At 41.2% G+C, this 25,275-nt stretch overlaps 1 protein-coding gene across 7 annotated transcripts in view; it reads right to left on the bottom strand.

Annotated features, from left to right (window-relative positions):
* Positions 1–25,275, bottom strand: part of CFAP61 (cilia and flagella associated protein 61) — a 422,179-nt gene that overhangs the window by 104,542 nt on the left and 292,362 nt on the right. For all 7 annotated transcript variants that reach the window (XM_073236976.1, XM_073236977.1, XM_037022518.2 and 4 more), the window contains one exon: positions 18,338–18,512. In XM_073236976.1, coding sequence (XP_073093077.1) covers positions 18,338–18,512 — 175 coding nt within the window. The remainder of the gene's footprint in view (positions 1–18,337; positions 18,513–25,275) is intronic.

Genomic DNA, 25,275 nt, shown 5'->3' with positions numbered 1-25,275 from the left:
GGCATCCTACAGGGACTGCTCTAGATGGGAGCACCCCTAAAAAGAGCACAGAACAAAACACACAACATATGAAGAAGGGAGGAGGAGGAATAAGAAGGGAGAGAAGAAAAGACTCTCCAGACAGTGTATATAACAGCTCAATAAGCGAGCTAAGTTAGGCAGTAAGATACTAAAGAAGCTAACCTTGAACCTTTGGTAACCACGAATCTAAAGCCTGCAATGGCAATAAGTACATATCTTTCAATAGTCACCCTAAATGTAAATGGACTTAATGCACCAATCAAAAGACATAGAGTAATAGAATGGATAAAAAAGCAAGACCCATCTATATGCTGCTTACAAGAAACTCACCTTAAACCCAAAGATAAGCATAGACTAAAAGTCAAGGGATGGAAAAACATATTTCAGGCAAACAACAGTGAGAAGAAAGCAGGGGTTGCAGTACTAATATCAGACAAAATAGACTTCAAAACAAAGAAAGTAACAAGAGATAAAGAAGGCCACTACATAATGATAAAGGGCTTAGTCCAACAAGAGGATATAACCATTCTAAATATATATGCACCCAATACAGGAGCACCAGCATATGTGAAGCAAATACTAACAGAACTAAAGAGGGAAATAGACTGCAATGCATTCATTGTAGGAGACTTCAACACACCACTCACCCCAAAGGATAGATCCACCGGGCAGAAAATAAGTAAAGACACACAGGCACTGAACAACACACTAGAACAGATGGACCTAATAGACATCTATAGAACTTTACATCCAAAAGCAACAGGATATACATTCTTCTCAAGTGCACATGGAACATTCTCCAGAATAGACCACATACTAGCTCACAAAAAGAGCCTCAGTAAATTCCACAATATTGAAATTCTACCAACCAATTTTTCAGACCACAAAGGTATGAAAGTAGAAATAAATTCTACAAAGAAAACAAAAAGGCTCACAAACACATGGAGGCTTAACAACATGCTACTAAATAATCAATGGATCAATGAACAAATCAAAATAGAGATCAAGGAATATATAGAAACAAATGACAACAACAACACTAAGCCCCAACTTCTGTGGGATGCAGCGAAAGCAGTCTTAAGAGGAAAGTATATAGCAATCCAGGCACACTTGAAGAAGGAAGAACAATCCCAAATGAATAGTCTAACATCACAATTATTAAAACTGGAAAAAGAAGAACAAATGAGGCCTAAAGTCAGCAGAAGGAGGGACATAATAAAGATCAGAGAAGAAATAAACAAAATTGAGAAGAATAAAACAATAGCAAAAATCAACGAAACCAAGAGCTGGTTCTTTGAGAAAATAAACAAAATAGATAAGCCTCTAGCCCAACTTATTAAGAGAAAAAGAGAGTCAACACAAATCAACATAATCAGAAATGAGAATGGAAAAATCACGACAGACTCCACAGAAATACAAAGAATTATTAAAGACTACTATGAAAACCTATATGCCAACAAGCTGGAAAACCTAGAAGAAATGGACAACTTCCTAGAAAAATACAACCTCCCAAGACTGACCAAGGAAGAAACACAAAAGTTAAACAAACCAATTACAAGCAAAGAAATTGAAACAGTAATCAAAAAACTACCCAAGAACAAAACCCCGGGGCCGGACGGATTTACCTCGGAATTTTATCAGACACACAGAGAAGACATAATACCCATTCTCCTTAAAGTGTTCCACAAAATAGAAGAAGAGGGAATACTCCCAAACTCATTCTATGAAGCCAACATCACCCTAATACCAAAACCAGGCAAAGACCCCACCAAAAAAGAAAATTACAGACCAATATCCCTGATGAACGTAGATGCAAAAATACTCAATAAAATATTAGCAAACAGAATTCAACAGTATATCAAAAGGATCATACACCATGACCAAGTGGGGTTCATCCCAGGGATGCAAGGATGGTACAACATTCGAAAATCCATCAACATCATCCACCACATCAACAAAAAGAAAGACAAAAACCACATGATCATCTCCATAGATGCTGAAAAAGCATTTGACAAAATTCAACATCCATTCATGATAAAAACTCTCAGCAAAATGGGAATAGAGGGCAAGTACCTCAACATAATAAAGGCCATATATGATAAACCCACAGCCAGCATTATACTGAACAGCGAGAAGCTGAAAGCATTTCCACTGAGATCGGGAACCAGACAGGGATGCCCACTCTCCCCACTGTTATTTAACATAGTACTGGAGGTCCTAGCCACGGCAATCAGACAAAACAAAGAAATACAAGGAATCCAGATTGGTAAAGAAGAAGTTAAACTGTCACTATTTGCAGATGATATGATACTGTACATAAAAAACCCTAAAGACTCCACTCCAAAACTACTAGAACTGATATCGGAATACAGCAAAGTTGCAGGATACAAAATCAACACACAGAAATCTGTAGCTTTCCTATACACTAACAACGAATCAATAGAAAGAGAAATCAGGAAAACAATTCCATTCACCATTGCATCAAAAAGAATAAAATACCTAGGAATAAACCTAACCAAGGAAGTGAAAGACTTATACTCTGAAAACTACAAGTCACTCTTAAGAGAAATTAAAGGGGACACTAATAAATGGAAACTCATCCCATGCTCATGGCTAGGAAGAATTAATATCGTCAAAATGGCCATCCTGCCGAAAGCAATATACAAATTTGATGCAATCCCTCTCAAATTACCAGCAACATTCTTCAATGAATTGGAACAAATAATTCAAAAATTCATATGGAAACACCAAAGACCCCGAATAGCCAAAGCAATCCTGAAAAAGAAGAATAAAGTAGGGGGGATCTCACTCCCCAACTTCAAGCTCTACTACAAAGCCATAGTAATCAAGACAATTTGGTACTGGCACAAGAACAGAGCCACAGACCAGTGGAACAGATTAGAGACCCCAGAAATTAACCCAAACATATATGGTCAATTAATATTTGATAAAGGAGCCATGGACATACAATGGCAAAATGACAGTCTCTTCAACAGATGGTGCTGGCAAAACTGGACAGCTACATGTAGGAGAATGAAACTGGACCATTGTCTAACCCCATATACAAAGGTAAACTCAAAATGGATCAAAGACCTGAATGTAAGTCACGAAACCATTAAACTCTTGGAAAAAAACATAGGCAAAAACCTCTTAGACATAAACATGAGTGATCTCTTCTTGAACATATCTCCCCGGGCAAGGAAAACAACAGCAAAAATGAGCAAGTGGGACTACATTAAGCTGAAAAGCTTCTGTACAGCGAAAGATACCATCAATAGAACAAAAAGGAACCCTACAGTATGGGAGAATATATTTGAAAATGACAGATCTGATAAAGGCTTGACGTCCAGAATATATAAAGAGCTCACACGCCTCAACAAACAAAAAACAAATAACCCAATTAAAAAATGGGCAGAGGAACTGAACAGACAGTTCTCCAAAAAAGAAATACAGATGGCCAAGAGACACATGAAAAGATGCTCCACATCGCTAATTATCAGAGAAATGCAAATTAAAACTACAATGAGGTATCACCTCACACCAGTAAGGATAGCTGCCATCCAAAAGACAAACAACAACAAATGTTGGCGAGGCTGTGGAGAAAGGGGAACCCTCCTACACTGCTGGTGGGAATGTAAATTAGTTCAACCATTGTGGAAAGCAGTATGGAGGTTCATCAAAATGCTCAAAACAGACTTACCATTTGACCCAGGAATTCCACTCCTAGGAATTTACCCTAAGAACGCAGCAATCAAGTTTGAGAAAGACAGATGCACTCCTATGTTTATCGCAGCACTATTTACAATAGCCAAGAATTGGAAGCAACCTAAATGTCCATCTGTAGATGAATGGATAAAGAAGATGTGGTACATATACACAATGGAATACTACTCAGCCATAAGAAGTGGAAAAATCCAACCATTTGCAGCAACATGGATGGAGCTGGAGAGTATTATGCTCAGTGAAATAAGCCAAGCGGAGAAAGAGAAATACCAAATGATTTCACTCATCTGAGGAGTATAGGAACAAAGGAAAAACTGAAGGAACAAAACAGCAGCAGAATTACAGAACCCAAAAATGGACTAACAGGTACCAAAGGGAAAGGAACTGGGGAGGATGGGTGGGCAGGGAGGGATAAGGGGGGGGAAGAAGAAGGGGGGTATTAAGATTAGCATGCATGGGGGGGAGGGAGAAAGGGGAGGGTGGGCTGCACAACACAGAGAGGACAAGTAGTGACTCTACAACATTTTGCTAAGCTGATGGACAGTAACCGTAATGTGGTTGTTAGGGGGGACCTGATATAGGGGAGAGCATAGTAAACATAGTATTCTTCAGGTAAGTGTAGATTAAAAATTTAAAAAAAAAAAAAAGAAAGAAAGAAAGAAAAGGGGGATTACTCCTTAACAGGATAAAACTATTGGTAAATCAAAGATCAACACATGCTTTAAATATCCTTAATGTTGATCACTTAAAGGGTGTCAGATGATCAGCTATGGAGGTACTCTTTTCTGATAATATTCCTTTCTCTTAATTAAAAAAAAAAAAAAAAAGCAGTTACTGTGTGCTGACCTCCAATGAGTTCTGCACAGTGGTATAGAGGGCATGTCAAAGTGTGGGCAAAGGGTCTGTTTGTTTCTACGCAGAAGATCAAGGCCTAGCTTGGATACCCAGAAAATGAACTAAGATATGATATGAGGAGGAGCTTCCGGCATCAGCACTCTCTGGAGGACTCGTGTCGGGGGATGATCATCAAAAAGCCTCCACAGGGATCCGGACGATGCTGCAGTTGTGGCTGCATCCTGCCCACCATCTCCTGGACTTGCCATAAGAAGGAGGAGGGAGATGTCTAGGCTGGCATGTGCATACAGTGAGACAACGAATTTGACTGGATCTGTACTGTTGGAACTCAACCAGGAGTTGGGAGGGGTGCAAGTTGTAGCACCCCAAAATCTCATGACTATAGACTATCTATGGTTAAAAGAACATATGGGATGTGAACAGATCCCAGAAATGGGCTGCTTTAATTTGTCTGATGGTTCAAGTACAGTTGGAAAATATCCATCATATCATAGATAAATTTTCACAAATGCCTAGGGTGCCTAAATGGTTTTCTTGGCTTCACTGGAGATGGCTGGTAATTATAGATTTGCTTTGTTTATGTCACCGTATTCCTATTATGTCAATATGTGTGTGCAAATTAGTTAGTAGTTTAAAACCTATACATACTTAAGGTACTATACAAGAAGATATGTCAAAGAAATAATCAATCCTCCCAAGTTTCCTTCATATGCTACATCTATAGCTTTTCTTCTTCCTTCCTAATTACAAACTTTAAATAGAATTCGTGCCTCATATCGAATTTACCGAGTATCATAATTCCTCCAGGTGGTAAAGATACCTCGAGACAAGTGCTGGGCATAGAAGCCACAGGGCATAAATCTGCAAAGAAGTAAAAAGCTAACCTTTGCAAACAATATGGCTTCTCTCTCACTTACCAACTTTACATTTCCCTGTATGGCCCCGGAAGATGACTGGTTAGCCAGAGACGGGTAAGATTCCTCAAGGGAGGAACAACCTAAGACAGGCACAGTCGCAGGGGGGCCATCAGGTGAGAATTTGGGGATCAACAGAGGTGAGGCTCAGAACCTCACCCCCCCTGCTTTGAGAGAAATCTTCTGCATCCGTGGATGTCTTGCTGCCCTTGTCTAGCCTGGATTAATACTTAGTCCATAGGCACACACCTGATCATCTGATCATCTACATTTGCCTTCTTACAGCACTAAACTATGTTTTCTACCTTTATCTTGCATCTACCTACCACTTCAGCATTTTATTAAAAATAAAAATAATAATAATAATAGGAGAAATGTGGGATCAACATATAAATCAAGTACAAAAATCAAATGAATATTCATATTTGACCTGATGGCTTATAGGTCATATTGCATGATCAAAACCGAAAGTTTCTGTGATGACTGCCCTTGTACTGTTCACCATGTAAGAATTTATTCACTCTGTAAGAATTCGTTCACCATGTAAGAACTTGTTCGTTATGCTTCAGAAGATTGGAGACTGACGAGAATTAGGCTTGAGATGGATTAATGATTGTACATTGAGCATTGACCCCCCTATACTGAATTTTATTGTTGTTAACAACCATTTGATCAATAAATATGAGAGATGCCCTCTCAAAAAAAAAAAAAAAAAAGAATAAATAAAAAAAAAAAATATTCTTATCAGATACAGTTTTTAGAAGAAAAAAAAAAAAAAAAATTATTGAGGCTTCCACCTGATGCAAAACATGAATCCTAGCTGTCTGGCACAACAAGGAGTCAGCCTGCCAGGAAGGCCAAAACTTGAACCTAAAACTGTCAAAGGTTTAAGATCTTCTGCCTTTTTAAAATATGCATGTCAAAACAATTACTGATTTTCAGTGAAACCAATTTAAATGTTTAGGTCCCACACAACTCAGAGTTTAGTATTTTTCCAGTCTCCTTCATGTTAGCTTTTAGTAACTTTTATGTGAGATCAGACTTTTCATTATAGGCTTGTGGAAGCCCGGGCAATGCCATGTGGTTGGAGTTTGGAAAGCTGTACCATATAGCAAAGGTCACCCACAGATTGTAGGTAGGCAGCTAAAGAGGATGATCCTTTCCATTCAAAAGATAATATATTATGAAAATCTCTAATATTTAAATTATATGTTTATTTATAGATAGAATAGTTTTGCCTATCTTTAAGTTTCATTTGAAATAAAATCCACCTCCCCTCAAATATGAGACTTTGGTTATTGTAATAGTTATTGTCACAATAATGCTACGTAATAAACCAGTCCAAAACTCAATGCCAAACAACAGTAAACCTGTCATAGGTCAGCAGTGGGCTGGCTGAAGTCAGCTGACTTGGCTCCAAGTTGTGGCTGGGGTCAGGCCTGCACCACATGTCCTTCCTCCTCTTTGGTACAAGACACCTGAGGCATGTTCTATGGAGAAATGTGGGACACAGGAGGGCAAGCACAACTGCTCACTTTTTAAGCCTCTCTTGTACTATATCCAGTAACATTCCACTCACCAAAGCAAGTCACATGGCCATGCCCGTGGTCAGGGTGGGGGAAGCACACTTGTCCCACATGGGGGGTGCAGGACAAACAGTAGTCCACTCATATTGGGCATATAGTAAATAAATGCTATGTGATGTCGTCTAAAGTTTTTCATCTAAACATGTGTTATATGACTGCTTGTATTTCTCATATTGTCTACAAAATAAAGGAGAATATCATTATAATTGTTTACTACATAAATAAGAACATGTCTTTAGACTTCAAAATTGCTAATAAAACTAGTACTTAGCTCATTAGCTTTTATCAGAGGGAAGTCTTCTAATGCATACCTATAAACCAAACAAAGTGCTATAAATTTTAGACGTTTAGGTCTAAGACACATAAAAGAATGTTTTGATGTCACTGTCCCATATTTTTCCTTTTTAGTAATCCAGAGCATATTCTGTCTGAGCACCTGAGCCATATTTCTGCATAGCCTATGATGCTATCATTTAGAGCCTCATGCTTCCTGCTTCTGCCAGCAGTTTTTGTTTGCAAGGAACATGTAAGAAACTAGATGAAACAGGTAGTTTTCTGACATATATAAAAATCCTATTGGTGGTGCTCCTGGAAGTTTAATTTCAAATCACATTCCTCCACAAATACAAAAAGATCTGATGTAACAAAGTCAGTCTATCACTCTTTGCCAGTTCCGTCCCTTGCCTTTTAAATGTTTCCACTCAGTGGACAATTTAATTAGTCTTTGCATTATCTTTGTGCAAATGAGAGTTATTTCTACATCATTTATCACTTTTACTTCATAAAGAATTTTCAGATTCATGTTTATCTTGCGGTTCCTATATTCCAGACACAAAGGTAGGCACTTTTATATACAGTCTATTACTATTGTTATTATCCTCATGATCATCAATAACAGTAACACTGAGAGCTATTACCAATAACACTAACTTCACTCAAATAACATTTTCATAAACTAAGAGCAAAAATATAAGTACAGGAATACTTCAAAGGATAAGCAAAGTCTTATGTTCTTGAGGTCCCCCTAGGAAAAAAATTTGTAGAAAAAGATTTTGATAATTTGTTCAATTTGAGACAACTTGTAACTCCAGGGGGAAAGTATTTTCTCCAGCCTGGGGGAAAATATCTTTGAACTGAAATCAGTCAAAGGGAGAAATAAAGTGGGAGAAATCCATTTATTGCTTACAAACAACTGTCCACTTCTGCTCTCCCATGTCTCTTGGGATCTGGCTGCAGAAAAAAGAGGGGCTCCTTCCAACCTCTCAGGTCCAGATATGCCCTCGCTCCCCTGTGTAATTAATTACCTATTGATGTGGAAATGGACTACTTCTCTCTACTCCTTAGAAACACCTATTGATATGAAGACACACTGAGGCCAGGCAAGAGATTCTGGAAATATTGCAATTTTACCCACAGCCCACACCTCCAGAAATCTCGCCTCACAAACTACTCATTCCCTATCTTCCACAATGGCCCCTGTGCAAGAAAACTGGAGCATTGTAACCAGACTAATAACATACAATAGCAACAGCAATAAAATCATGATAATCCTTAAGCCAGATGATTCAGCTACATTCAAAGTCCTATGCTCCTATGTGGATTTTGTCCATAGCTCGCCCATTCCACAGGCGATCAGTAGCTGAACAGGTAGGCAGTTCAGAGCAATCATCACACGGCAGCTGCAGCCAGGGGGTGTGTCCAGGCCACAGCGACTGTAGAAGAAAATAACCTTAAGGGCAAAAAGATACATGTTTTAATGACACCAGCATAGGCAAATCTTGTCCATCAGATAGGATACATGCAAGAGAGTGGTCCTGTGATAGGACAGTGGCAGGAATGGGATCTCATCCTGGTCTAGTATACCAGATTTTCACCCCCTCCCTGTGGGAGTTACAGATGGGTCAATATATAGGGCTATGGGAGGTACATGCACTAGCCATGGAAATAAAACATAACTTCCCCATAAGACGCTCTTACCTCCCAGATGTTTTGGGCACGTCACCATGATATTTGGAGGCTACTCTGCTGTTACTCCAGGCATACACATGAGGCAGCTTCCAGGCCTTTTCCCCAAGGTGCCAGAAGGGCCAGCCATGGCTGGTCCATGTGTTGAAATGTAGAGGACCATACGCACTCAACAGAATCTCCAGTGTTTAACGCAGTTGGGGCTGGCATCAGGGTGTTGCTCTGCTGGCTATATCCTGGTTTCGGTAAGTCCTCTTTGGTTTGCACATACAGTTGTATAAGAGAGGCAGCAGTGTGTGTTAACATGGCCACAAGGCTCAAGGCTCCTTTTTGGGGCTTCTCATTCAAACACCATAGCACTGTCCATAAGTGAACTGACCAGCCCCATAGGCTACTGGTGTCCAACTTCGGGCCAGATTTCAACAAAACCATTGTAATTCTCTATCATGCCTGCCCTGGTAGGATTATACGGAGCATGAAACTTCCACTGTATTCCTAATTGCTGCACCCATTCTTGTAATGCATGTCCAGTAAAGTGGGTGTCTTGATCTCTCTAAGTCACCTGCAGCTGGCCATAGGCTGCAAAGATACACTCTAGGCCCCTTTTGGTGGTTTGCTGATCTGCACAAGTGCAGGAAAAGCAACCAACAGGCTAGTAGCTGTGTCCACATAAGTCATGGCATACCGATATCTTCTGATATGGCCAGAGGCCCAATATAGTCTACCTGCCACCTGACAAGGGGTACTGGCCCATTTACTATTGTCCCATGTTGGTACAGGACTCAGTGTAAATCCCTCTTAAAGCACACAAGGCATTCCTTCCAGGCTCTGCTGACTTCTTCAAAGGTCAACAGCAAGCCCCACTGACATGCTACAACCCACATTGTCTTTTGTTCCACGTGCAACAAATGCTGATGTAACCATTGGGCTATATCAGAGGTAGGCTTTCCTTCTAGCCAGCACACCTGGGCCAATGTGTCTGCTTCATCATTCCCTGGGGATGCCAAAGGCAAATGGCCAGTCACATGATATAAGGTAACAGTCTTAGTCTGACCAGAGCCCCATAGGTCTTGCCACAACTCTTGCCCTCAAAGGGGCCAGGGACCAACCATCCAGTTGACATGGTACCATGTTGGTATCCACAGGGTCAAGCCCTGATAAGATGGCTCAGCTTGTCAGTGCAGACAACTACAGGGGAAGGCTCCTGGGTGATCACGAGCCATACTGCCTGTAGCCCAGTCCATTGGCTGCTCTTCCCCTCACTATCCTCCATCCATATTGTCTCAGGCTTAGGATAGAAAGCCACAGTCCTCCACTTTAGGGGCTGTCCACAACTGGAGCCATCTGTAAACCAAGCATCTTCAGGTATAGGGGCTTTTCCCGTCTGATAAGGACTCTCAGCTACCAATGGCTCAAAAGCAAGTTCTTTCTGCTTTCCACTGGTATATGTCACTTGCCCTAGTAAGCACTGGAATTCTTCACTTAAGGGGCTAGTAGAGAGGGTGCTATGCTGCTGTAAATATGCATCCCATTTGGCCAGTGTAGGCGTCTGTGCCATGCCACTCCTTTGGGTCCAGTCTCACACTTACCCTGCAATGCGATAGGTGGTTATTACCTTGGTCGGAGCTGTTCCAGTGATGGGCTCTGTAGCCAGCAAGGCATGGTACATGGCAGCCAGTTGCTTCTCTATCAAGGTGTACCGGACCTCTGCTCCTACCCATAGTTGTGACCAGAATCCAATAGGTTGGTGTGTCCATTCAAATTGCTACCAAAGCCCCCATACATAACCATCTTTGGTTACATAAACATCAGCTCACAGGGCCTTGATAAGTCTATTACACTCAAGGCCGGTATACCTTGACTGCTTGCTTGGCAACAGTTAAAGCAGCTGCATATGTTTTATCTCAGTCCCACCTGATGCCCTTTCCTACCAACCAGTATAAGGGCTTCAGAATTTGTGCCAAGTGAAGGATAAACACTCTCCATTAACCCAAAAGACCCCCAAACTCTTGTAATACTGCCACAGTGGTAGTGGTAGGGCAAGCCTGGACCTTGTCTATGACTTCTTCAGGAATAATTTTAGTTTTATCCGACCAGACAACCCCCAAGAATTTTACAGACAAACCAGGTCCCTGAACCTTGGTGCTGTTCACAGCCTATCCTTTCTCTTGTTGATGTTGCAGCAGTCTAGGTGCTGCACTTTCTGATTCTCTGAAAGAGAATCAGACATGAGCACGGTATTATTAATGTAGTGATACAGCTGCACCATTTATGGTTTCTTCCATGTGGCCAAGTCCTGGGCAACAAGTCCATGACAAATGGTGGGACTGTGGAGGTATCCCTGTGGAAGGACAGTGAATGTCCACTGCCAGCCTTCCCCCATGAAGGCAAACTGTTCCTGACTTTCCTGTGCTATGTCAATGAGAAGAAAGCATTAGCAAGGTCCACAATATAATGATACATCTCTAGTTCATGACTGAGGGTGTCCATAGGGTTGCTATAGAGGGGACATCTGTCATGCAAAGGGTGTGACTTTATTCAATTCCCTGTAGTCCATGGTCATATGCCAGGAGCTGTCTGGCTTTTTTGCCAGCCACATTGGGGAACTAAAAGGACTATGATGCCCACCTTCTCTAACTCCTGCAGAGTTTCTCCTATTACCTTGTGCCCCCCAGGCAATTTATACTGCTTAGTATTTGTCACCTGCCAAGGTACAGGCAGAGCTACAGGAGAGTGCTTAGCATGTCCCTTCAGTACTTCCTTCACCACACATACCCTCAGTCTGAACTCACCTGCAGTGGTCTGTAACCACAGGCCCTGCAGGATATCTACCTCAAAATATATTCAGGGATGGGACAAGTGTACCCAGTATCCTCCTTTGGGGATAAATGCCCTATCCCCCATGGGATTTGGGCTTTCATCACTCTAATTGCTTTACTCCCATAGCTAAATATCACAGCAGGGGTCCCAGGAAAATGCTCAGGGCTGTCATAAATCAGAGAACATTCAGCTTCTGTGTCCACCAGTGCTAGAACACGTACATTCACAGGGGACCAATGAATTGCTAATTCTACATGTGGCCTCCGGTCCCCACCATGTACCCCAAGTTGGGGGCCTTGATTCTCCCCCCAAACTGTGACACTGAATAATCTTCCTGAGGGGGTGAGGGCCCAGGCAGATCCTGAGTACTGTCCCCCAGGAAGTCTTGCAGGAACACAAGCCAGACACGGGGCTTTGCCTCTGGCTTCCATGTCTTGGACCTCAGCAGCTGGAACTGTTGCTCTTGCTTTAATTGGTGCCACAGTTCTAACAAGGTCCATCAAGTTTTTCTTTCACTACCCCAGCCTTTATCAGATCAATCCACATCTGGGTCTTCAAGACCTTCACAGGGCCCTTTGCACCTCTCCTTTCAGACATAGCCCTTAATTCCTTCCGTGCTCTTATTGTTTCCACCTCCCTCACATCTGCTAAAGTACGAGTAGCCTCACTTACAGGTTGCCCTATGTGGGGGACAAGAGTAGTCACTAGGGACCCAAAGAGAGATGCGGGAGCTGTATGGAGCACCAGATTTCTCATTCCTACGGCGAACAACAACTCATGGGGGCCCTGGGGGTCCATAGTATCGATGATATTTTTCATGCCCAGCTCCTGTAACACCTGCTGGACCTCTGCCTGTTTTCCAGCTAGTTGGGAAGTATGGTGAATCACCCTAATTATGCCAAACTTCCCTGATGGCTGCTGTCAGCCAATCCAGAAGCACCTGATTCCCTAAAGTGTGGCAGGCACTTTGCAACCACTTACAGAGGGAAGGGTGAGTTGTCAGAGAAGCCAGTCTACCCATTTCAGACCCCGACATAACAATGTTTTCCACCCTCATATCCCAGAAACACAAAAGCCATATAGGCAGAGGTTCATATGGCTTCTGCTGAAACTGGATGCTCATGTCCACCAGCTCATTCTGGGTATAGGGGCAGAGCAGTGAGTACTCTACAACCTGGGGAGGGTGCTGCTCCTCCCCCTGAGGATCCTGTGGTTTTGTGTTTATATTTTCTTAATTACAACCAGGTAGGCCTTTAATACAGGAGAGGCTGGTGCCTTGGGCAGTGGCCTTGGCAACAGATCAGCCCTCGGCCACACCCCCTCATCCTCCCCTGACAACCGCTACCATCTCCGGGGCTGAAGGCACTACTCTTTCCTCCTCATCCCCCACTGCTCCTGCAACGTGGATTTTGCAGCTGCCTCCTTGCTTGCTGCTAATGTGTCTTCTAGGAGTGTGACCTGTCTTCTCAGTAATTGCCTTTCTTCCTTAAGGGCATCTCATAGGTCATCACCCATCTCCTCTAAGCAACGCCAAACTGTGTCTCTCTCCCCAATAACCCTTTCCACTACTATCTCGAGGAAAAGATATCTCACAATTCCAGCTGCTACACCGCCACTCAGGGCTTCTAAGCAGTCTTCTATCTCACAGAGGGCTAATTCCACAGCTTCTGGTGTCTCCACCCTTCCCAATTCTGGGGAAGGTCCCACCAGAGGTGCTTTACCCTAGATCAGTTCCCCACTAGGGGTTCCCAATTGGAAACCCCACAGATAGGGGCCTCCTAGGTGAAGCTGCACCCTCTACCACTGAGCCACTGGGGCCTTCCCACTATCCACAGGGGAGGTTATGAGCACCTCCCCACCATCTCTAGAAGCAGCCTGCCCAAGAGTCACACCCATGAAGACAGATTTCAGGTTCAGAAGTCTTGCTGACTACCGACAGATGTAACTCCGGGGCAGAATATTTTCCCAGCCTGGGCAAAATACCTTTAAACTGAAATCAGTCAAAGAGAGGAAGTGGGAGAAACCCGTTTATTGCTTACAAGCAGTCATCCACTTCTGCTTGCCTGTGTCTCTCACGACCTGGCTGCAGAAAAAAGGGTGTTTCCAAGAGGAAAGGGCTGCAGTGTCACAGCCCAGCCAGAAAGACAGAGAAGGAAAGTGATGACTCATATCACAACCTGAAGAGCTATCAGTTCTCCACCGCAGATTGCAAAGGCACTAAGATGTGCCATGTAAAATGCTGGCATAAATGTAAAGGTGATCTTTTTGTTTTTTGATATACACTCTTTAAAGGTGTAAGCACTAGCAACTTTGTGACCACCTAAATAAGTAATCAACTTCAAAATGTTAACCATCATAATGCTCCAGATTTAGGAAATTCTTCAATTCATCTTAATCAGGAAGGAAAAGATGTCAGTTTCATTATCCTGGTTCCTGGAGGAGGTAAATAATATTTAAAGGTAACATCACTCTATAGAAATGAAATGCTAAGTTGATCTCCCTATTCAGTTCAAAAAATAAAATGTTATTTTTTAATTTTTTAGATTAAAAAGATTCTTTAGACATAGATTTGCCCAAAGAATAATGGAACAAACTTTTAACAAGTTATTTTCAGTATGTGTTAAAAGGCATTTTATTCATTGGAACTGAGCACTTTAAACACCTAGAAAGTACACTTTGCTGCCATTTCATCATCATGCTCAACACTCTGAAGATGAAGGATTCCCCAGGAAGAAAATCATCACTTGAAAAGAAGAAAAAGGAAGGATTTCTGATCTGGTAGTCTGGCCATGAAATCACATATTTCGATTATATGAAATAAATTCAGGGTTTATGTGCAGATACTGATAGAATTTTTCTTCATAGTTATATTTTTGAGGCCAGAGAAAACAAGAATTACACACTGCATTTTATAATTTATGTGTTTTAATTAACTGTTTCCATATACATATTCCACTGTATTTTAATTGAAGAATTATATTTCCTTTCTCCACTTCAAAAGAGACATAGGATGATTATGTATGACTTCATTTATCCTCAGAAGAGGCCCCAGAGGTAAGTCTTAATATGTTCTCCAGAAAACTGAGGATAGAGAGGCTAAGTAGTAAGCCCAAGGCCACACAGCAAGTAGACAGTTCAGCAGGACTCAGACCTGCCAAGTCTGATTTCATTACAGTGTTCACATCCCTACACCGTATCTGCAGATACACATGTAACACATTCCTAAAAAAATACTCAAAGTGGCATTTTATCTGCATAGTTTAGCTAATAACAAGATAATGAAAGAATTTTAAATACATAGCATAGAATATCAATAAAATAAGAAATAAACACTCACTTTAAAAATTCATCATGTCCATGCATAGACCAGGGAATGGTCTTTTTATTTTGTAAGTCAAAGCAGATTTCTATGACCCAAGCCTGACCTGTCCCCTTTTGCTTTGACAAATAAAAAGGGAAGAATGCATTAGATATAACATAACAAAAGCATTGTTCAGTGATTCGTGCACTGGAATCCTAATGTTATACTGTTCCTAAACATGTTGTATTTAGCTAAAGATGAAAACTGATTCATTTTGTGCCATTAAAACAATTTTATTTATTTTTTTACCTTACTTTCATCCTACTTTTCATTTTCATGGAAAGTACAGAAGTAATAATGGATGAATTTCAATTAGTCTCAATTAATGCCATAAGCATTATAATGTATTAGGTTGCTGGGTTCTGCCTCCCCCTAACCCCCCAACCCTGCAGTTTTGTCTGCAGCTGAAAGCTGCATTTGAGCTCTGACGTCAACTGTTCTCCACGATACTGGAGCAGTTCTAACCGGTAAGGATAATTTACATCTACAGACCCATCTAACTCCGAGCCCAGGCAAAGCAACCAATTCCATCACAGAACAGCGATTTCTTCTTTGCAGGCAGAGGAAGGCGTGACAGCAGCTGGGGGACAGTGATGGTGCCTTGGGGAGCTGTCTGCGTGCCTCAACTGGGCAGAAGTTCGGAGGCCTGGCCTTCTCCCGGGGGCCATCCATTGCTTCTGCATTCAGCATCTGCCCGCCCTTCAAGAACAATTCCCCCACCACCCCTGCAAGCTTCTCCCCTCAAGTCCCTGTACTTCAGCCAAGTGATGCCTGACGTTTCCCAGGTTTCAGGGTGAGTCCTGGGTAGACACGTGACCCAATCACAGCCATCTGGGGGGTTGGAGCACCTAGCTGGGAGGCACCCTGGGAGGGTCATTAACATTGGACCTGGGGAAAATAGCCTACATTTAAGACAAGAAACTAATTTCTACATACTTCTTATCCCAGCTGTTCAGTGGACAAAAGCAGGCACTCAGAGGGGTTTTTTGCAGCAGCAGTTGAGAGACATTCTTAAATCTTGCAAAAGCCTTTCCCCTTTAAGTGTGCACCAAAGTAATGCCATTTCTGACAACTAGTCAAGTCACCAGAATAGCACTGAAGCTCTTCTACCATCTGACAATGAAAAGCATGAGACAGAAGGTACCTGAAAGAGAGCACAGTGCTTCTTGCTTTGGGATTTCTAAATTCTCAGCCATGAAAATTCAACCTTAAGAATTTGCACTGCTACATTCAAAGGTCCTTCTCTTGGTCAAGTGACCCTTACTTTTAACACCCAAAACAGCCAGCAGTTTGAAGTTAAAAGACTGCCTTATAACAGGATTGGGCACAGTCCTAAAATACACTGTGTATTTTGTATTGAATCTGTGACTTTTGTGCTTTCAGGGACCTTACATGACATTATGAGCTCTAGACTTGATGAAATAGTGATAATTGGTCACAAATTCTATACATAAAAGCAGGGCTCGGCAGGCAACCTGTGGCTCCTCACCTATTTTCATAAAGTCTTACTGGAATGCAGCCCTGCCCATTCATCCACGCATTGTCTCTGGCTGCTTTCTTGCTCCAGGGGAGAACTGAGTTGTCAGGACAGAGACTGTATAGCCTGCGAAGTCTAAAATATTTATTATTTGGTGCTTTACAGTGAAAGTTTCACTGATGCCCAGATTAGAGAATTCCTTAGGTCTCTGTAGGTATTGGGCAGTGATTAAGGAATGACTAAAATGTTTAAACACATATAGACATGAAATTGAAAATAATACCAAGTTCTCAAGCAAATATGAAAATACTTGACAAGTTTTAAAACTGAGTTCCCAGTATATATATCTACATATTCCCCTTCTGTCCAAAGGTTGACACATTTGGTTTTATGGGTGATTTATGTCCAACTTCTGGATTACACAAAGTATTTCAGACCCCCCCAAAATACAGAAAGTTTCTAAAAACACTTTGTAAGACTAGCATACCCTTGATTCCAAAACTGGGCTAGTAAAGCATAAAAGAGAAAACTACAGGTCAGTCTCACTTATGAATACAGATGCAGATAGTCTATGAAGTATTAGCAAATTGAATCCTGAAGTGCATTGAATATACTTGACATCCATTTATTTTTAATGAAGTAAATGTAGTGACTTAACAAGTTAATTAATACCTAAATCTTCCACCCAAATCAGAAGAACCTATATTTAATTTTAATATATTAATATTAGTTAATATAATTAAATATAGTTAAATAAATATGTTGAATTAATTAATATATTTCATTTTGTATATTGATGCACTTGGTGATATTTACATCCCTGGATTGAATGGAAGTCTTGGGTTAGAATCCCAGTTCACCATGGGTGCCTATATAACCCAACCAAGTCATTGACCATCCCGGAGCTTTAGGTAAAATGAAGGGGCTGCGCTAAGTCATCTCCAAAACTTGACTCTTCTGGGTTTCAGTTGAGGACAAATAGGTAGCCAGGCCCTGTTCTGATTGTTTTATAAGTCAGACAGTTTCAATCGAATCTAAACAAGAGGGAGGAAGATGCTTGAGAAAACGCATCTGAGTGGCAGAGGAATTTGTACAAATGTTTCCCTCTCTCATTTTGATTGAAAAAGCGGCATGCAATTTGAATATGTGCATTTGTGAGAAGGACAGTGCAGGCCACACCAGAAAAGAGAACAATGGACCCTGAAGGGAAGAAAGAGCCCCTCCAATGCAGACCTTTTTCTTCTTTCTAGGTCTTTTCAGCTTCACAAAAGGAGCCATATTTTCCATATAATTGCTAAACATGTTTGCTTATTAAATTATTCTTTAATTAGTTAATGATTTTAGCCATGCTTTGCTCTTCAGATATTCATTTTGTGTAATAAAATAATTATAGATAATTAAACTATCTCAAGCCTTTTTCTTTCCCCCAGCAAACATGCGGGGTATCCAAAAATGACAACAAGTTGTAAATTAATCTTGAAAACAAAGCATGACAGATGAATGATTTGGTTGGAATTAATTAGGCACTAATTATGTACTGGAAGTAAATGAAGAATGAGACTCATTATAAAAATAAAACATTATTCTGAAAAGACGCAGTTACCAACATCCTTACCTTCTGTGGTGAAGGACTTGTTCCTTATCCACGCCAGGGCCTTAAAGCAATCTTCTTCGTCATTGAGAGTGAAATGATTGCAAGGAACTTTACCAGTGTACCGCTGCTTACTGCTGTTTGGGATCTCTCTGTTGGTCAGATGTTGACTAATGTCGGCCCCTGTAGGGCATGGGACCTAAAGTATGTTACAGAGAAAGGCTTATTTCAGTGGTAATACGTGAAGCATTAACACAGTAATAAATGAATAAAAATAATTAAACATAGAAAGGTCCACTATAGGTATATCTTGTTCTGTCCCCAGATACAATCAGATTTTAATTGGGAAAAAAAAATAAAACTTTACTTTTTTTTTTAATTGGGAAAAACAAACAAACAAACAGGTGGAATGCCCACTTAAAGACAGTTCTCAGAAAGAGTTGCTCTGGTTAGCTAAGGCTGTATGACAAACTGTTCCAAAACCCAGTGGTACAAAACAATTATTTATTAGGCTTAGAGATATGGTAGGTCAGTAATTCAGACAAGGGCAAGGTGGGGACAGTTTGTCTCTGTTCTAAATGTCAAAGCCCTCACCTGGGAAGACTTAAGGCAGGGGAGTGACCTGGTTGAGGCCTGGATTCATAGAGATGAACCATCTCAATCCTTTCTCTTTCCCCCAGAAAACATTCTAGGTATCCAAAAATGACAACAATTTGTCATTGTATTTCTAGCAATTGATGCTGGATGGGTCTGGGATTGCTGACCAGAACACACGTAGCCTCTCCACATGGCTTGGGCTTCCCCACAACAGGGCAGCTGGGTTCCAAGTGCAAGTGTCCTGAGAGACCAAGCACAGATTGCTCCATGCTCTTTTCTAATCTAGATTTGGAAGCCAAGCAATGTATTTTCCAACATATTCTATTCATAGAGGTTGTCACAGTAGCCTGCCCAGGACCAAAGGGAGGGAAGCTAGAATCCACCTCCTCAAGCAGGAGTGGCAAGGCCATAGAAGAGCACATGGAACTGAATTTGATGTGACTATTTTTGGTAAAAATCTGCACATAAGCAATTATATCAGAAAACTGTGTGCTTAGAGGGGCTGGTCAGGAAAGAAAATGAGGGAAGTAGACTACTGTTTATTTATGAAAATTATAGGATTATTCCTCACTGTCAGAGAACTGTTTTCTCTCTCTACCTGTCTTCTTTTTCTCTCTTCACCCTTCTCTCTCTTTCTTCTTTCTCTCTCTCAACACCCAGCACTCCCAGTATAATTTGTGTTCTCTCATGTTTGACACAGACATGAGTGGAAACAGACATGTTAGCAAAGGGAAAGTATGGGGAAAGCAACAGTGAAGACACAGAAAAGGATAATGCCTTCACTTGCCCTCAGTGTCAAGGATCCTGCAGCAAATGGAGGGCCCGTGCCCTGGTCAGAGAGTTCATCCAGTTGATATCAGGGTAAAGTATGGGTACAGGGTAGCCACACCAGATTTCTCAAGATATGCCAGATACTTGATTTTTTAAGTGTGGACACTGAATTTTTATTATTTTGGTTCAAATTAGAATCAAATGTCATTGTAAAGCCAAGTAAAACAGCACAGTAGCACGAGTTTGCCCAGGGGGCCTCCACTTTGCCCTTTGATTTTTAAGTTGGAGGTAATGTGGAAGATAATAAAGCCAGCACGGGAAGCAAGACTTAAAGGCAGCTCAAGGCTTTAAGAATAAAAGAATTAAAATTTAAGAATTAAAAAAGAATAAGGTCCAAAATGAAAATCAGCTTACTATAATCCTGAAGTGTACCCGCATTCTGATACCTCATGCAATTCTCGTGTGCACTTAAAATGTGTGGTGTCTTTGCACACTTCTAAACTTTAGAGAATTAGAGATATTAAAGGAAAATTAGTAGGATAGTGTATTTTTCATATTTATACAATAGCATTTTCACAGAATAGGCAAACCTGAAGCTAAGGCTTTAAATCCCAAGGCACATTAATTTGTCCACACAGAGGTTAGAAGAACTCAACAAATCAAAAAGGATCTATGGGAAAAAAAATTCAGATTACATCATCACATAAGGAAAGGAAATTTAATAGGAAGGCATGGTTATGCTAATGAAGATGCTCCATCAATGCTGGCTATCCAATCTAGGAAGTTCTCTGCCACCAAACTGTGATCGGAGAGTAACAGATGACTTTTCATCGGTTCCATTGGTGATTCAGGATTCTAGTGCCAGCATCACTGGCTGGTGGGAGCCCCTTGGCCACCCCATTCCCCTCAGCAAGTTAGTAACTTGCAGTACCAGGGGCTACTGGTGGCCTACCCATTATCTGGTCTCTCTCCCTTTCTTTCTTAGTAATAGAATTCCAGGAAATATGTCTAGCTGAAACACTGCATTTCCCAACTCACCACCTAAGACGTGGTCAGGAGAGAAGCCAGAGTCCTTGGGTGGGGCAACATGAAAAGTCACTTTGCTCTTGTCCTTCCTCCTTCCTACTTGTTGCCAGTGAAATGTCTGGGGCCACAGAGAGTTACCACCAAGGATTACCAGTCAACACAGGTGTGGTACATGGCAACCCTGCAACCTCATCAAGTGTTCTACTCAGCTATGAGCCCCCACCCCTACCCCCCACAGTGTGCTCACTGTCTCCAGGGCTGGACATCTGCCCTTGGAGGAAATTCTGACTCTTAGGAAGTTGTTTCTTAGGATGAATAAGTGCTGTGTTCCTGTCACTTCTGGTAGTCTGTCCTAAATCTGTTTCCCAGGGCTGTTGACAAATAAATCTAATTCATTTTCTATTTGTGCTTATTCTCAGACTTTCAAAAATGGTTTATATTATCTTGTAAATTGTTTGGTGCTTGCCACTTGTCCTTTTATACTATTGTGAAATCCTAACTTTTTCCCCTCTGCATCAGTTATTCAGAATATGGAGGGTCATTTTTCTGAGGACCTGCACATAAACAGCTTTTGTTGTCTTCAAACAGAGACTTATGTGGGAATAAAGGTACTTAATCACTCATTTTCTTCAAAATTCTGTGACCAGTTTCATTTTCTTATGCAATGTAACAGTAGAAAGTTAAATGATGCCTGTCTTATTTTTGTTCTATTTTGGGAACAGGTTTGGTAATCTGCTGTTATTCTTTTGAAGTTTGTTCATTCTTTTCCCCCATAATTCCTATAGAACCAAAATTTCATCAGAATGTAACTAGTTGGGAAAACTTTTCTTTTATTTTGCCTGAAATGTCAACAAGACAATACACTTTCAGGTAAGGAAAGTCTTCTTCTACCATATCTTTATTGTATCTATTCCATTTATTTGGGTCTCTTCAGTAAAACTAATGACCAATTTATCACCTCCATGTCCATCATACCTTGTCTCTTGCACCAAATGTATCCCTTTGCCTTTTCTTTTTTCCCTTTTCTCTTCAGAGGAGTTTTGTGCTTTATTGTTGGCATTACTAACAATGTACAGCAGTATTTCTGTCTCTTGCTGAGGATTTAATTTCAACCCTTTATTACTCACTCATCACCCATTTCATCTAATCCTGTGGCTTCAGCTAAGTTTATTTATTCTCTTTGGATGGCTTCAGCTCCCATTTCAGAGCCTGGGCGATCAAACTGTACCAGGGATGATAGTTTCCTGCAGTGTGTGTGTGTGTGTATGCATAAATCCTGCATTTTGGAATACTGTCAAAAGTATGTTCTTTGATTTTTTCAGATATAATTCCTGTCCCCTTATTCCAAGTTATCTTTTTGCTACAGTTGTCTTTTGCTGTGTAACAAACTAATACCAAAATTTAATGGTTTAAACAATCAACATTTTATTACTTTTCATGATTTCATGGGTCAGAAATTTGGAAAGGGCTTGGCTTGGCAATTCTTTTATTCCATGTGTTATCAATAGAAGTCAATTGATGACATTCACCTGGTGGAGGGTCCAAGATGGCTTCACTTACAAGTGCCTTGGCAGGGATGGCTGTAAAGCTGGGCTCAGTTGGAACTGTAAATTGGAGAAGCTATGTATGGCATCTCCAGCAGGTTGATCACAGGGTATCTGAATTCTTACATGCAGCTCAGGACTCCAGGAGCCACTATTCCCACAAACAAGGAGATACTGCATGGTGTTTGGCCCAGCCTCAGAAGTCACACCACATCATGACCCTTGTCTTGGAGCAATCAAGATGGTCATAAGCCTCCCAGATTCAAGGGGAAGAGATGTAGACCTCATATCTTGGATGGGAGAAGCATCAAAACTTGCAGCCTTGTTTTAAGATGGCCACTCTTCTTTGACCTCTTGCACTTATTTTCCCCTTTAATCATCCTCAAACACAGTGAGGTCTCTTTATGCTACGTTGTTGTTGAATGACAAGGGGAGCACCTTTCTTGAGTCTTACCTCAGAGGCAAAGGGATGTATACAACTCTCTTTTCTACCTGTTTGTAGCAGGCTCTTGCTTAGGGCTGCACCATTCTGGATGCTAGGCTCTTATTTACCCCATCTAAGACATAATTAGCCTCTGTGGAAACCACATTGTACTGCTGAGCCCCCTCAAACTTACTATAACTAACGTTCCTGGCTCACTTTCTCATCTGGTTGGATGTTCTGACACTGCCTTCTGGCTTCCAGTGAGCATGACCCCTTTGAGAGTCCCTGCCACAATCTTCTCATGGTCAATGCCAGATTCACTTGACTTTGAGCTAAGTTTTTATTCTTCCTCTTTTTGAGATGACCCAAATTCAGCTGTGGGGAAAGTATCTCTCCATTTCTGTACAACTCTCCACAAGCCATGGAGACTGGCTATGAGACCTCAGTTGTAAGCTGTCTCAGCATGATTTGCAGGACCAACATGTGCCCGCCAATAAAAAATAATCAAATCAACAGGCAGGGTAGGAAAGGGACTTAGAGGGTACTGAATGTGAGCCAGATAAATCTTCATCTTCCAAAATGCAAAGGTCATAGATAATGTCAGAAGTTGATGGATGAAGGCAAAAATTTCTATAAATATATTATGTAGAGTTCTTGGGGGTAATCATTGAAGAACAAACAACAGAAATGCCACAAAGTGCATTTGAGGAGGCTTGGGGTAGAAACCAGCCCTCCTCATGTGCATCTCTGCAGCACCATTTAATATTTTCCCTTGTGCATGGAATTTCTGATAAAAATAAGAATTGGTGTGTATTTGGATATTAAAACTTTTGCATTAATATTTTAGAATGACATATGCCACTTAAAGGTCTGCTTAGAGGTTAAGGTTTGTAAATTGTATTTCATAATAGGTTATCTTCTTGCTTTGGGTTTAAACTTTGTTATCATCATTTTTTTAAATCACAAAATCACAAAATTTTAAATCACAAAATTTTTTAAATCACAAAATTTTTTAAATCACAAAAAATGAAAAAGTTAAGGAGAAGGAAATAAAAAAATAAGCACTGGAAGCCCTCCTCCCACTTCTGCCACCCACACCCCCTGCCAGTGAATTCAGCTGCCTTTCTGTATCACTCTATGTACCTTTAATTTTTATGTCCTTCTGGAAAAATTAAATTGGAACTCCCTTTATCACTTCTTCATTTTGTTTTCCCATTGCAGAAAGGGCAAGAGCTTAATGTGCCACAGACTAAAGCTGCAGGGGCAGCTGGACACACATGGGCAGATGCCCAAGTCTCTGGACAGCTGGCCAGTCTTCACTCACATTCTCCAAAGTCCGTGGGCACGGGCAGCAGCTCAGTGGGACAGGTAAGTGGGGCACAAGCTAAGGGGATGCATGGTATTTTCTTCTGGTTTAATGTTTTAAAAAGAGGAATATGAAAGTCTCAAAATAAGATATTCCTCCAGTTTATTTTTATCCTTTAACCAGAAAACAAAATCCTTTTGTACACTTCGAGAATTAAATATCTTTAAAAGAGAAGTAGAAGCAAAAGAAGGGAGGAAGGAGGGAATGGAGGAAGAAAGGAAGAAAAGAAATTACTCTGAAGCCTATCCAAGCCTCTGTCCTCAGAGTGGACCATTCACCAGAGGCAGGGGCTTCACCTTGAAGCTTGTTAGAAGTGCAATACCTCAGCCATCTCCCACCCCTGCTCAGAATCTGCATTTTAACAAGAGGCACAGAGGACGTGTGTACCCATTACAGTTTGAGAAGTTATGCCCTGAGGTACAGATGAGAGAGCCTAGGTCAAGAAAGTTCCAGTCAGTGATTCTCCACCTTAGCTTAGAATCATCTGGGAGCTTAAAAAAAATATATACTCATGACTGGGCTCCAACCTGAAATAATTAAACAGAGCCTCTGGGGATGGGGCCTAGTCATGGGTATATTTCAAAAGTGCCCCAGCTGATCTCAATGTGTAGCTGAGTCCAGAACATTAAATGATGTGTGGAGTTGTTCAGCTGGCCTATCCCCCATCCTGTGCTGCCTCCTCCAGGTGTGGATCTTTAAGGAAAACCTACACTACATTCCCTGGTCAAATTCATGACCATTCACATGATTGACCAGTTAAGCCAGCAGCAGGTAAAACCTGGCAGTGCAGGGGTGGGGTGATTACTCCATAGTCATCAGGAACAAACCCACGTTGGGGGCCTATCCAGTTTCCTGGAGAAAATGCAATTGGGACCCCATCTTTGAGTTACCAAGTAAACAATAACACAACACTTTTCGTTAAAGAGATGTCTTATTTTGTGACCACATGAAATACTAATGTGTGTTGCAAGGTGAGAATGTTAAAATCTGCTCCCCTAAGACATGGAGCAGCTTCAGTTTTATCCAGCAATGCTTTCCTCAAATGTGGCTGAAGATTCTAATCAAAATGGGAAGCATCGTCATTGGATAATCAGTAATTCACATTTCCCAGTTTTATAACTGAGAGACAAAATAAAATAAGGGTTGACAGAAGGTGTGCATGTTTGAAATACTTTGCGTGAACCCATCACCACTGCCAAATGTTAGCCTCTTGAAGCATAAATTAATTTACCAA

Source organism: Manis javanica, chromosome 5, assembly GCF_040802235.1.
Source record: "Manis javanica isolate MJ-LG chromosome 5, MJ_LKY, whole genome shotgun sequence".
Classification (NCBI taxonomy): domain Eukaryota; kingdom Metazoa; phylum Chordata; class Mammalia; order Pholidota; family Manidae; genus Manis; species Manis javanica.
The sequence above is the reverse complement of the archived record's forward strand: the minus strand, read 5'-3'. Positions and strand labels throughout refer to the sequence as shown.